The sequence below is a fragment of the Stegodyphus dumicola genome, chromosome 9 (genome assembly GCF_044657685.1).
Source record: "Stegodyphus dumicola isolate Sdum_Otavi_A_Nest chromosome 9, ASM4465768v1".
In the NCBI taxonomy this organism is placed as follows: domain Eukaryota; kingdom Metazoa; phylum Arthropoda; class Arachnida; order Araneae; family Eresidae; genus Stegodyphus; species Stegodyphus dumicola.
The window spans coordinates 123,131,900-123,146,649 of record NC_140776.1 but is presented as its reverse complement, the minus strand read 5'-3'; the positions used below and the strand labels follow the sequence as shown (position 1 = coordinate 123,146,649).

At 32.4% G+C, this 14,750-nt stretch overlaps 1 protein-coding gene across 1 annotated transcript in view; it reads right to left on the bottom strand.

The window, feature by feature from the left end:
* LOC118202477 (polynucleotide 5'-hydroxyl-kinase NOL9-like) overlaps positions 1-14,750 on the bottom strand; it is a 131,894-nt gene that overhangs the window by 33,425 nt on the left and 83,719 nt on the right. Inside the window, exon 7 of the mRNA XM_085824039.1 lies at positions 3,830-3,863. Within this exon, the coding sequence (XP_085680165.1) occupies positions 3,830-3,863 (34 nt within the window). The remainder of the gene's footprint in view (positions 1-3,829; positions 3,864-14,750) is intronic.

The window sequence follows — 14,750 nt, the reverse complement described above, 5'->3', positions numbered from 1 at the left end:
TATCTCCCAGTTTCGTTGGTCTGCCGACTCGGGGCACATTCCGACAATCACCGCTCACCTTCCACTTCTTAATTACATAGGCCACTGTCGATTTTGGCTACTTCAGATCGCTAGATATCTCCCTTAAGGATCGGCCACATTTGTGATACCCGATAATTATACCTTTCTAGAAATCAGAGAGGTCCGAACTGCGAGGCATCTTGCATGCGACTAAAGCCTGTTTCCTACACGATATATACCGGCGGAGTCCGTGACGTACCTTAGGATTGCAGATATCGTCACTTGCATAGGTGTCCAAATACTTATTGGTAGTCAGTGTATATTAACACATATATTGATGGAATCTACACACAATTGATGAAGTCACGAAACTGATTAGTGAAGGCCCATATCGCTTGATCTCTAAAGATCCTTCAACTTCTGACCTCACGAAAGTTAAAATAGCTGTTAAAACATCTCATATACTCTCCACTCAATGTAACAAATCAATCATTCCACCTATTGCTAACTGTGCTAGGTTTCATGCCCTGCCCAAAGTTCACAAATTTGGAATTCCTTTTCGACTTATAGTTCCCAACCCATGAACAGCATCTTATATCTTTGGTCAAATATTTAGTTTCCGTATATTCTCCTTTATTTTCTAATAATAACAATTCTTTTGAAGTCATTGATAAACTTAAAGATATTTCTCCCTTGTGCAATTTGCTATGGGTAATCCGCTCAGTCACCTTGTTTACATTTACATGCACTATTTTGAAGTCAAATTATTTGAGAAACTTATCTTTTCATCTCTGGATTCGGTACGTTGACGACACTTTCACGCTTTTCGGTGGTAACAAAGAAGACTCATCACATATTTTATCTATTATTAATTCGATTGACACAACCATCCAGTTCACATTTGAATCTGATAATACTTTCTTCCTTGATATTCTGCAATGAATCTAATTTCAACAATACTGTTAATGTAAACCCTATTCTGTTTTGTTTTGCCTCCCTATGCTAAGTCATACAACCCGACTAAACAAAAAATAGCTTCTTTTTTTACTATTATGTTTTTCGCACTCTCGAAGTTTGTGCCTTTAAATCTCTACTTGATAATGAACTCAATTATTTAAAAGTAGTTAGTCACCACTGAGAGAAGATTTTCTCCAACAGTCATTGATAAAGCTCTTAAAACATTTTCCTCTTTCGATCCAAGAAAACATTCCGCTGTTAGAAATAACATTAACAACCTAGTTGTGCTTCCCTTTCATCCTTCTGTCAGTCACAAAATTGCAAGAATTCTCCAGAAGTTCCAGTTTCAAGTCATTTTCGTGCCTATCAATAAAATCCATGGTTCAGTTCTTAAAGATACTATTTCTGACTTCAATTCTTGGGAAATTTATACAGGGTTCATAGCCACATTTTAGTTAAAAAAATAAGCACCTATAAGCACTTTTCAAGCACATTTTAAGGAAAAAATAAGCACCTGTCTAATTACATTATACACAAATGCATAACTTTAAAAGAAAAGTTAGACTTGTAATTTAAAATATGAGCAATGCAATATTTATTAGGAGAATGAGCATTACTTCAACAATGGAAAACAATTAACTTTTTTTTTTTTTTTATTTTAAATGACAGTTCAATTTACAGAATTAGTTTACAATGAGAGAAAAAAAAAACTATGCAGAACTAAACTATATTACAAAATTTACTGATGATATTTCAGCTGAAAATATAGAAAATAAATAATAATAAGCCATATTAATTGTATTCGTTTGGCATCTAATAATAAATACAATTTATTTTTCCACTCATATTAATATTTAAATAATTCAACTTAAATCAAAATTCTGAACATTTTCTAAATTTTCATTCCATAACAGTTTTCCCTTAACATATATCCCAAACAAAGTAATTTAAGTGAAAAAGAGGCACATTTCTGAAATCAGAAGACGTGAAATTGCTTCATGCAGTCATCCTTTAACAGTAAAAGCTTAACTAACCCGCATACTCGGAAATTCCCGAATATTCCGGATAGTAACTGGAAAAAGAGGAGTGGGGGAGATTGTAGCCATTCTTTAGATTTAAATTTAGGCTAAATAAATGATTTTGACATTTCGATATGTGCATCATATAAAAACAAACGGAACAGAAATATTCTGCTTAGAAAGCACAGTAAAACTCTTTTAAGTGTTCATAAACAAATCTCAGACTGAACATCAAAATTAATTATCAATGCAAAATACCGCAAACCTTATTGCGCAATACGTGAGGCGTAATTCTTCCATATGTGATATTACGCAATCGGAATCAACACCTGTTGGTATTCGGAGAATAAAGAACTAAATAAAGGAAAAGAAAGAGACTTACTAATCTGGGGTGTTTCTGATTCTAATTTTCAACAGACTGTATTAAATTTCCGGAATAGAATCAATCTTCGCTTGGGTTGGGTAGACCGCAAAAACTTTTAGTCCTATTCAATCCAGATTGGACAATGACAAAAAAAAGTCCGCTGCTTCAATATTAGAAATTTTGCGGAGAAACTCCCAACCTCCGTACTGTATAATGTATTGGCAAAGAAAATGAAATTATTTTGACTATTCGATTACTTTCCTTTTATTTAAGCCATTCCGAATATTATTCCTTAGAAAGCTAATCTGTGTAAAAACATCCCCATTTTTGGAATTTTATCTATACTTCAGGAGTTACTGCAACTATATTATTAAAAATATTCATACATATGCTCATAATATAAGCATAACGATCACAATAAATGCGAATATGAACTGACCACGCGGAACGAGAATGCAAATTATTAAAATCTTGATAGAAATTTAAACGTGTGTAGTATTTGGGTGGGAGGAAAAGAACACCGAATGTACCGTAATTTTCTACCGTTTTCGCAATTCTTTGGCCAATAGAACGACGTGCACCTGTCTGTACTCTCGCGCACCATAGGTTACGTTAATGCAGAGGAAGGGGGGAAAAGCAATTTCCGGGAGTATGATTCACCATCTGACGTTGCATATAAGGAAGAAAAGTTGTTTATTTAGTTTCGGCTTTGATACGGGGGGGAAATGCGCGTTCATTAAAAACAAAGGATTTTAAAAAAAAAGCACTAAAAGCAAAAAATAAGCACTAAAGACAAAAAAATAAGGGCTTTAAAGAAAAGTAAGCACCTATAAGGGCCTTTATATTTTATTTTCAAATATAAGGACTTATAAGCACTTGTAAGGACCGCTACGAACCCTGTTATAGCATATCTTACCAGTGTGGTTCGAGATATATCGGCCAAACCAAAAGAGCATTAAGCTTTCACATTAAGGAACATGAAGCTCATGTTCGAAAAGGTGAAATTTACAAGTCTTCAACTGCTAATCTTAAATTAATCACAATTTCGACTTCGGATCTGCAAAAATTATCCAGAAAGCTTCTTCCACTGGAGAATTAGATTTTCTTTGAAGCTTTTCAGATTCACAAAAAATTACAGTGTTTAGTTAATGATTTTAATCCAGTCCTATATAAAGCTTTTAAATCTCTATTATCCTAATTTTTCAATTTTCGTTATTTCACTAATAGATGGCACTACTTTCTTGTCTCTCTTGACTTCCTTAGGATATAAATATGTTTGTAACTTGGTTTTTCAGTTGCAGATTTCTTTGCTCCTGATGAAGAGGGACTTTGTTCGCCCTCGAAATCGATAATTTCTATGCTAAAAATCTACGCCAAACACAGGTTGTTTCTTCACATTTATGATACATTCAATTTAAAATAATTTTATCAAAGAAATAATTTATATATATAGAAAAAAAAAGACACAGCGCTAGAGAAACAAACTTACTTCTTTGGTTTCTTCAGGTGCATAAAAGGGGGTCCTACGAGAAAAAAATGAAAGATATTTTTAGAGTAAGATTTACTAAGTTATAATAATAAATAAATAAATAAAATTACTTGTAACATAATTTCATAATTTTCACCTCTAAAACTTTATCTGCATTTTAAAGACAAATATAACAAAACAAAAATACAATAAATATTATATTCAACTTAACATACTTTGCAAAACAGTATAACAGGGATTTCCTGCGCTTTAAAAATAACTTCATGCAGCTTTGCTTTTATGAAGGATTAATTTTACTTTTTTCCTATTAATTTTAGCTTTAATACTACCTGTTTTCATCAACTGAAGGAATCTAAAGAGTATTTCTGTATTTAAGGGGTGGGGGTGGGGGTGGGGGTGGAGGAAAGGGTAAAACAGAAAGTAAAGAAAAAATGGAAAATTGTAAGTCCAAAACAGGCTGTTTTCTCAAAATGGGATTTTGCATTGGTTTACTATAAATGGTGTATCATTTTTCAAATTGTTGCCTATCAAACTATCACCCTGTATTATTTTTAAAGAAATTAAATAATGAAGAATCTGCATCTATGAATGTTCCTCACACTGTGAAAAAACGGCGATACCTAGAGCCATCCAGTTTTAAATAATGTAGTCCTCCACCCGAACATGTGCAACTGGAAGCCAAAATTTTGAATTTATTTTACTATCTATTTCATATTTTGCAAAAAGCTTTTAATGATTTTTTTGATTAACAAACTTAATGATTTGAAAGCTAGCAGCGGCAACACTGTTTAAAATAAAACATTTTTATCTCCAGCGCACAAGACTATTGCCATTCAGAAAGTAATATATTGCTGTGGCCGTAACTAAAACTATTTTATCTTCTACACAGCAGTGTGTTGCATTCATTAAAGCATAAGATACTTTCAAATTTAATCTGGAATCTCAAGTAAGAAATTAAGCAATTTATAATCAATAAACATGGTCCTTAAAAGCAATTTCTGCCTCTTAATGTGATTCATTTAAACAAACACATATTAAAATGAGATATCTAATTAGAAAGATTTAAAATATTTTCATGAAATTAGACTAGCTGGACCCATTACATTATTACTTTCTCTTTTTAGTAATAACTACTGTATTTTAGATGGCTGGCCACATGAGTGGCTAGTTTTTGAAGAAATAATACAATGAATATAAAAATATATATGGCAATCTCTAACACTGCATTGGCAATTCTGAAGATATCTACCCCCCAAAAATTTTGATAATCTTATCCCCCTTAAAATATTAAGGCACAAAATTGCTCCAAAGTTCACAAAGTTCATTTTCCAAGTTATTATTATTAGAATGGTTAGACAGGAGTTAAGCTACTGGTGCCATCTATTGACGAAATGAGAACTAAAGCATAACTTCCTTAAAGGCTGAAGGCAAAGATGGATTGGAATTAGGGTCGTTAACTAGAACAGAAAGTTTTATTTATTTATTTATTTATTTATTATTTTTTTTTTAATGTGGAATGCCTCTAGAAAATTTAATTCACCAATGGAAGCTGCTTTTTTTGAATAATTTTGGCTAGAGAAAAAGTGTATTTTTCGGTCCAACAATGCTGGGCAACAAAGGACTTTCGTGTTTCCTTTTTTCTTACATATGCCATAGAGAAGGTTATAAAGGGTGCTGCGTTATAGAGTTAAAAAAAAAGTTTCAGCAGAGAGAGATAGACAGCGAGGATGGGTGTGGTGATGTAAAGGTTTGGTATAAAACAGCTATCATGTACTCCAACATATCTATAAATATTTGTAAATATATTTTGCCTCATAAAGTAGATTTAGAATTAAAGAAAAGTGTATGAGGCAAATTAAGTGGTTTAATGCCATATATTTTTTTTGTAATCCAGCCGAGTGAGATAATTTCTATTTGCATGCTATTTATATCTGAAAATTAAAATGCGTCTCGAAGAAACTGTTGAAGGAAATAGAAAAATTAGAGAATGGGTTCAGATCAGCGTTACAAAATTAAATAAAACTTGAAGGCGAATTATAAAATGAAAATCCAAAGAGGGCCTTCTATCAACACAACATCTCCGATCATAAGGTTATGCTCAGTTGAAAAATTAGCAAAGTTATGTGCATTTCTACGGTATAGTAAATATTGCTCTTTCCAGTCGATCCATATTAATTTTAAGAGCTTAGATTGATAAAGCTTCCATCTAGTTAAAGTTTCTTTGTCTGACATGTTGTTGAAAATTTCCAAAAAATGCTCAGGAAAGTTAAATGCATAACATCCTGGCAGTAAAAACTGCGAAGGTGTGCACGAGCGAGGTTCATCCAGCTCGTTGCTCTCGTATGTTAACAGCCTATTGTTTAACATACACTCAAGTTCAGTTAGTATTGCAGAGAGCTCTTTGAGAGTAAGTAATGCTCTCCCAAAGATTTTCTTCAGAGGTTCTTTGATGCTTCTCAATAAATGCTCCCAGAACCTTTCACACCATGGGGGAAGCTCAGGGATGAATTTCCATCTAATTCCTTCAGATGTCAGAAAATCTCATACAATAGGATCTATGTCGACTCTTTTAAATCCCTTAATTACTTCACATGTGCTACAGAAATTCTTGGCATTATCAGAATAAATCACCTTGCAGCTTCCTCTTCTAGCCATAAAACGTAACAACGAAAAAATAAAACTTTTTGCTGACATATCTGAAACCACATCAATGTGTACAGCACGAGTGACGGCACATGTAAATAAGTCTACGTACACCTTTTTGTGGATCTCTACCTTTTTTCTAACAGTAACAGCTCCAGTTAAGTCAATACCTACTACTGTGAAAGGATTATTTTGGACTACATGAAGCCTTGGTAACTGACCGGTTAGCTGTTTGACAAGCTTCAATGCGAACTTTTTACACACCAGACAGGCGTTAATATAATTTTCTTTACTACTTGTCTTCCTTTAGGTACCTAAAATTTATTCCTGACTTTGGACAATGTTGTCATAACTCCTGAATGGAATACTTTTATGTGTTCACTAAATATTACTAGTTCTGCAAACTTAGACAGCATAATACAATGTTTTTCGTCATCTATCAATTCTGCTTGTTCCTAACAAACTCTGACACACAAAATACCTCTACTGTCCAGATATGGTGCTAAACCATAAACTTCGCATCAGGTTTTACTAGATTATTCCTCTCTAGTTGTTGAATATCCGAAAAATAATTCTCTCTCTGTACTAGTTTTATGCAGTATTCCCCAGCTTCTTGGGTACCCAATACAGTAAAAAGGACCTTCTTCACAGGTACATTTTTTTTTTTTTAGCTTGGTGACAAACCACTTTACCCAAGCTGTAACGCTCAACAATTTTTCCAGACTGCTGAACTTGGTAATGTTTAAGGCAGTTTTCCCTACTGGAACAGTCACATGAACATAAGTGCTCAAACATTCCAAATTTTGAATATCAGTTTGTAATTTAAACTTTTGCTCAGGCCATTGATCTTCAGAACTTTCAACCATGAACTATGTCACCAATTACCGTATTTGACGGCATATAAGACGCACCCTCATTTAGACGGCCACACACAAGAAAAAAAAGTTTCAATATTCTCACGTTTTGTAAAACCCAAATAAACAATTATTGATTGCAATTACCTTCATTTATAAGACTGTGTCCTTCATGTATAAGATGCAGGTAACTTTTTTGAGACCAAATTTAGGAAAAAAAGTGCATCTTATATGCCGTCAAATACGGTATTATCCTCCCCCAATGTACATGCTGTTTCACCACGAGTTAACTTATTGGCTGGGCTTTCCGGCCCTGAACAATATTTCCACTTATCAGGCAAAGTACAGTCCTGTATTTCCGCAACTATATTTGACTCAAACTGCTTCTACTCATGCGCTGACTTTTTTATCCACCACAAGCAAATTTCTGAGTCCGTCCACAGAACTAACTTACATACCAAATCCGAAACCCTTTCAATAAATATTTTTCTAACCTAGCTGCAAACTATGGCTCCCATCAATTCCAACCCACGAAGGGACAACTTTTTTAACAGCGTTATCCTACTCTTTGACATTATAAATGATGTATATACCTCTCCTCTCTCAGGGTTCGTACACATTTCTGAACACGGAAATTAAGTACTTTTAAGGACTATTAATGAAAAAAATTAAGGACCTATAAGCAAATGGGAACTGAATAAATACAATTAAAAATATTATCTATGCCTGAATTTCACTTTTGTAATACCACCCTAAAAATAAAATAGATCCCTAAGTAGTAAGCATAAACATGAATTAATTAACATAATTATTAATAAGTTTGACAATAAAATAAACTTTATGCAATTTATAAAGTAGCATTAAATATTTTGGTACTTTTCCGTTTTGCCAGCGCAAATCTTGCCAAGCAGACTTTATTGGCGACAACACACAGTACACCATAAAAAATGTTAACGAATGTTACTTTTAAGAAATTTTTATTCTGAAGGTATGAACATTTTATTATCGCTTAAAATTTTGTAAAAAGACAATAAATTTGCAAAAAAGCATTAATTTAAGAATTTACTAAGCTTTCAAGTTACATCCTGATTCACAATTTCATATCGTGACCCCAAGTGATCTCATCTCACGTAAACTACGCTACAAAAATCTAATTCCCTCAGTAATTATCTACATTAATTTCAAGTTAAATCTTAATTTGGAAGTTTAAATGAAAGAATTATTTCAATTCGTACGACTGGCTTACTCCGAACTTATATAAAACTTTGCTAGTGAATTTTCATTAGAATTGATGAATTGAACCCTTGACTTTGCCTTTTCTATATTTTCACCTTCGGGTGAGTGGTGTGATTGCATCCTAAATGACTTAATTACCGTGAATGGCTTTAGGGCCGTTTTTCCCAACGTGGGGTCCACGCCCCAAAAGGGGGCAATGCGACTGTTAAGGGGGGCAATTAAAAAATGGACTCGACTAGAGTTTAAGGGGACAAAGGACGTTCTAAATATGTTTCATGAAGTCAAAATTTTTTGAAATTTTATTTTTTATTCCCCAAAATAAAGAAAAATGTAAGTGATGTATACGTAAAGATGTTTTTAAATTGCGGTGCATTTTAAATATTTTATAAAGAATTCTCGCTGTAGACATGGACATTTAAATGCTTTTAAAGGCATTTAAATAACTGACACATTATGCTTTCCAGACGTTTCTTGTCCATTTCAGCCAACGAATTTATTTTATTTTTTACTGTAGGAATGGCAACCAATATATTATTCTTTCCTTGAATGGAAATCTTTCCTTTAGCTGCTTTCAGCATTGTTTATATTGATCTTATATTTCTTTCTTTCAGCCCTTAGTGAAACGAGAGGTGAAAGCAAGAAAAAACCGTTCGTCGGTATTCGGAGGCATATTTAAAATTTGGTTTCATACCCGGTCCATAAACCATCAACTTTTGTTCTTTTATGCCAATAATGCCTGAAATTTTTGAAAAAAGAGTAAAATTAAAGTGTCTATTTACTGCTCATAATCCAACTGTTAATCGTGCTGTTGAGGCTATTTATCAAATTTCATTACTCATCGCTTAATCTGAGAAAAGCCATACTATAGGGGAGAATTTAATCAAACCATCAATATCAGCATTTAAAACAGTTCTAAAAAAAGATGACAAAGACGTTAAAGTTATGCCACTAAATAACAATACTGTTTGCAGAAGAAAGATTAAATAAGTGAGGATATTGAAATACAACTTATTGAAAAGCTGAAAACAAGAAAATTTTTGGTGCAAATGGATGAACCAACTTTGAGAGACAGTGAAGCCATACTTGTAACTTGTGTAAGATATATTCATAAAGGGGATTTTGCCGAAGAAATGTTCTGTAAATCATTAGAAAGCACCACTACCTCCAAAGATATTTATAGTAAGCTAAAAAATTACTTAGATATAAAAACTATACCAATAAAAAATATAATACATCGTGTACTGAAGATCGTGCTCCTAATATGATGGTTGAAAAATAAAATAAAGCACGGAATGAGAAAAAGGGTTGCTTAAAATTGATAAAAGATGAGAATCCAGAAATGCATTGTGTTATTCATAAAGAAAACCTGGTAGCTAAAAACAATTCGCCTGCTTTAAATGAAGTATTAAATTCAGTTATGAAGTGTATCAATGCTATTAAAACTAGGGCCAAATGTGAATGTCTTTTCAAGTTATTTTATGAAGAACAAAATTAAGACTATATGAGACCTGTACTTCACACTGAAGTAAGAAGGCTTAAAAGGGAACTGCTTGGAAATATTTATGGAACTATTTGATACTCTTAGTTATTTTTTAAGCGACAAACCTGAAATGAAAAATACGTTAATGGATGATAACAAGGCAATCGTGAGTTATTTAGCCGATATCTTTGAAAAATTAAATATATTAAATAAACAACTTCAAGGAGCAAATAAAACTTATGATGCAAAAGGAAGATATTTGGTTTCATTATCTTTGTTGAATTATGTCAGGCATATACTATTTACCACAAAAATTTTGAAAAGTTTCATTGGCTCCAAAAACATGACGTGCCTACTGCTATACCTGTTATTGTCGATCATCTTAAAATTTTATTGGTTGATTTAAAAGATTTTGTAACTTAAAACAAATTGATTTTCCAACTTGGATGAAATGCTAGCGGATTTAGCTATTTCAAATATGCAGTAAAAAGAAGAACTCGCAGAAATGCAAAATGATGAGTCAATTAAAACTTTGTTTAATATAAAAGGAGCGATGACATAACTTTGTGAGAAAATCAGAATCAGATATCCAAATGCAGCAAAATTTGCAAGAGAACTATCGTTACTGTTTCCCTCTTCATATTTTGCTGAATGCGGATTTAGTGTCATAAATGATTTGCTGCTAAAAAAAAAAAAAAAAAAAGGAAGAAGAAGAAGAAAGAAATCGGTTGGATGTAATGAAACTGGGAGACTTGAGACTCAAGTTATCTAAATTGGAATCTGACATAAAATTTCTTTGCAGCAAGTATCAAGTGCAAGGAACTCGTTAAATTTAAATAATAAAAATTACTAATACTTAAAATAAAAACCTTTCACTAAAATGAGTTTTTCTTGAATTTCAGTTCTCCATGTTTTGAAAGTTCACTTACTGTGTTTGCTCACAAAATTTCGTAGTCATTTCTTCCTAAAAGCTATCATTCAAGTTTCTTTCGTGAAAATTTAAATTTTTAAATATGCTAGGGGAGCTTAAAAATTTTAGAAAAAATTAAATGGGGCATAGCACAAAAAAGATTGGGAAACACTGCTTTAGGGTATAAAATTAAACTGCCTGGGTAAAAATTCTATGTAATTGTATACCAGTATTGAAAGAAAAAATCAATCTGATAAGAAATGGCTGCGACTTGTTTTGAAAATGAAGCGTAAAAGATTACCAGCGAGGATATTTTGTTTGGTATTGGTTGTATGATTTTTAGTGACTTTATCGCTTGTGCCGGCAAAATGGAAAAATACCAATATTTTACACTTATAATAATTGGACATATTTGAAAGAAGATAACTGACATTTACATTTTACTAACAGTTAGCTTTATGTTTTTTTTTTTTTTTTTTTTTTTTTTGTGTGTGTGTGTGTGTGTGTCTCATTTTGTCACATACTTGATCAGTCTAGAGGTTTAGTAAATAGCAGGTAGATTTTTATATCAACTGGCATAGGTTAAAATGAGACGTTAGATCATAATCAACATGATTCATAACAAAAGACTGAATGTTGTTACCGCTGCTGCTTGTCTAGAGAGAGACCTGCTGATTAGAATAAACCTGAAAGGCCTGATTTAGGCACGGTTGGCAAGTGTAAGTTGTCAACATCTCCACAATGTAGCTATGAGGGTTTACTTGATTTAATAAGGGCCGTTCCCACTGGGGTTTATTTGAGCTAACGGAGACAATAGATGTAGCCGACCCAAATCCAAAAGTTTTTTTTTTTCTCATAGGGTAGCAAGTTGAAAAATTTGAACTGCAGACATAGCTGAGCTAGTCGACACAGGGAAACTGACTCTGTTAGCTCAGCTTAATCCCAGTGGGAACCACCCTGTAAAGTTAAATAGTCCCAAACCCCCGACAGACGTGAAGTAAATTATCGCTATGGCTGAAAGTAACTACAACATCAGACAAAGGTTTAAATAAGCCTCTTATTTGAAAAGAACTTAGAACATAAAGACATGTTCTGAGGCTAACAAAATCAATTACAGCTCATGGTGATGTAATTAAACAAGAACAGTCTAATTCAAACTAAAAATGTGGACTAGTGGTCAAAGATTACACAGTTTAATTTTAATTTAATTTAGCTCAGTAACTCTATCATATGAGGCAACAAATGGGAAATTATAGTAAAGGCTGAAATCAAAAACAATTGGGTAGTTTACATAATAATAACTGCACATATCTTTGAAGAATAATTTTCTTTATGAATTCAGTTTCTTTCTTCAACATATTTCCTTTCCATTTTAGAATTTTTGGATTTAATTAAGGATTTCTGTTATTCTAAAAAAACACTAAATGCATTTACAATGTATAGAAAAAGTGGCTAATTTTATTTCTTTAAAAATATGAACATTCAGAAATATGAAATATATATAATAAAGACTGGTTACAGAGCTGGTGTGGCAGAATTTTTAGAATTTATTGACAGACCGAACAACAAAACATAGAAGTGGCAAAACTTTTAGAATTTAGAGAAGGCATTGGAAGCAGAATTTAGGATCCACAGAGACTGCATCAGGTGGCAAAATGCCTAGTGCCAGCTTTGTGTATGATGCATTAAGACATTTAGATGAATCTTTTAAATTGCAAGTTTTCAATTTCTTTATTAATAAAAAAATTCTTTTCTATAATGCCTGTCCATGTGATAAGATTAGAAGCATTTTTGATATTTTCCATGCTTGTGTCCAGTGAAAAATAGAGAAAATAAAGGAAAGATAGAAAGTGATGTCTAGTGAAAAGAAGATAAATAAAGGGACGTTAAGAAAAAGATTCTAGTATCAGAAGTAAAACATTCAAATATTATGTTTCCATTGTTCTTCCAGACTTCTCCAAAAAGTAAGAAATTCATTGCAAACTTTCTGTAAAATACATCCATTATGTGTTAATACCATGCAGACATTTTTCGTTTTGTCACATAGTTCTCGAACATTCTTCAGTCACATGTCTATAAATCTTGCCTTCAAATCCTTCTAATCTTTCCAAGCTGCAATGTCTAAAAAACTAAAAAGAAATTATCCCTACCAATTCTGTAACAGCAAAAAGCCAGAAATACTTGGGGAAAAAGTGTAAAATTAATTTGATAGAAAAAACTGATGCATATTCTCAGAATTTTTAATAATATTCTGAGACAATTACATGGGAAAAACTCTTACTATGAAAATTAAAAAGAAGACATTTTAAAGTAATTACATAGCTAAATTTGCATTTGCTAACAGCTGTTTCGTAAATTGTGCTTTATAACATTATACCTTGTTTATTTTTCAAATTCAAAATATTGTATAATAAGTTGCCAAAATGAAGCTTTATAATATAACAGCGAAAAATAAAAATGTTTTATTTTAATGTTATTTTTTAAATATAATTTCAATATATTACCATTATTTTAATGAAATTTATCAATGCTATGAGGTTTTAAAAAAAATCGTCGAAAAATTCTGATCTCAGAATTAAAAATTTTCTATAGAAACTGATCTTAAAATCACCAAATTTAGAACCGTTTAATAAAAGAATTCACATCTCCAAAAGTGAAAGTTGTTAAGAGCCCTTTATTAGAAAAAATGAATTTCGAAATGCTTATGTTTCACTTCTTGCTTAGAAACTCAAGTATCCTATCATTTATATTAGAAATAGAAACAAATTATAACCCATTCAAAAGATAGCCATATATGTCAGTGAATCGCCAAAAAATATTCCTCCAAAATACAAATTCACACTCAAAATGGCAATCGTAAAAACAGACAGAAATTTCAGATGATTAAAATTAAGGACCTTCTGCTGATTTTGGTCAAAATTAAAGACTTTTTAAGGACCAAGAATCGATTCCAAAAAATTTAAGGACTTTTAACCTGCTGAGCACCATGCGTATTTCTTAGGCAATCCCGTTCAGGCCACGCACGGCAGTTAAAAGCGCTGGTATTGTAGGGCCAGTGATTCTTATTGTAGAAGAAGGTAGTTTACATTTGGAATGTGATTCCTATAGGCATTCATTCAACACGTTACGCGTCAAGTCTGTTTTGTAAATAGTTAGATTCTATACAAAGATGTTATGAAGCAGAAAATTAGCATTACTGAATTCCGGAAAGAATTACGCTATTCCTTGAAATTCACATTGAAAATAGCAGTCGTAAAAACAGACAGAAATTTAAGATGATTAAAATTAAGGACCTTCTGCCGATTCTGGCCAAAATTAAGGAAAGACCAAAATTTGATTCCAAAAAAATCTAAGGATTTTAAGGACTTTTAAGGACCGTACGAACCCTGTCTCTCATTCTTATATCTAAAATATGCCACCACTGATGCATCACAGAAAATATGAACTTCAACCGAATGACCTTCACTTAGAACTTCTGCAAAGTAGTACCTCTCTATTTTCAACACGTTTAATTCCTTAAGTTCAGTACACCACTTTATCCATTTGTACTGTAACTCTATACTGGCAACTCTGAATCCCACTCCAAACCTCCCTCCCATATTTCCCGCATTAAATCTCTTAATTTGCACCACAAATGGCGAAATAAATCTGACTGGATTAAACACCTTAGCTGCTGTACTTAACACCGATCTTTTACTATTTCTCAGTGATTCTAAACTACTCAACAATAATGTAACGTCTACTTTCAAAACATCCTTTTCCAAGTTCCCTACCAAGCCTAACACTATCTCCCTTAGA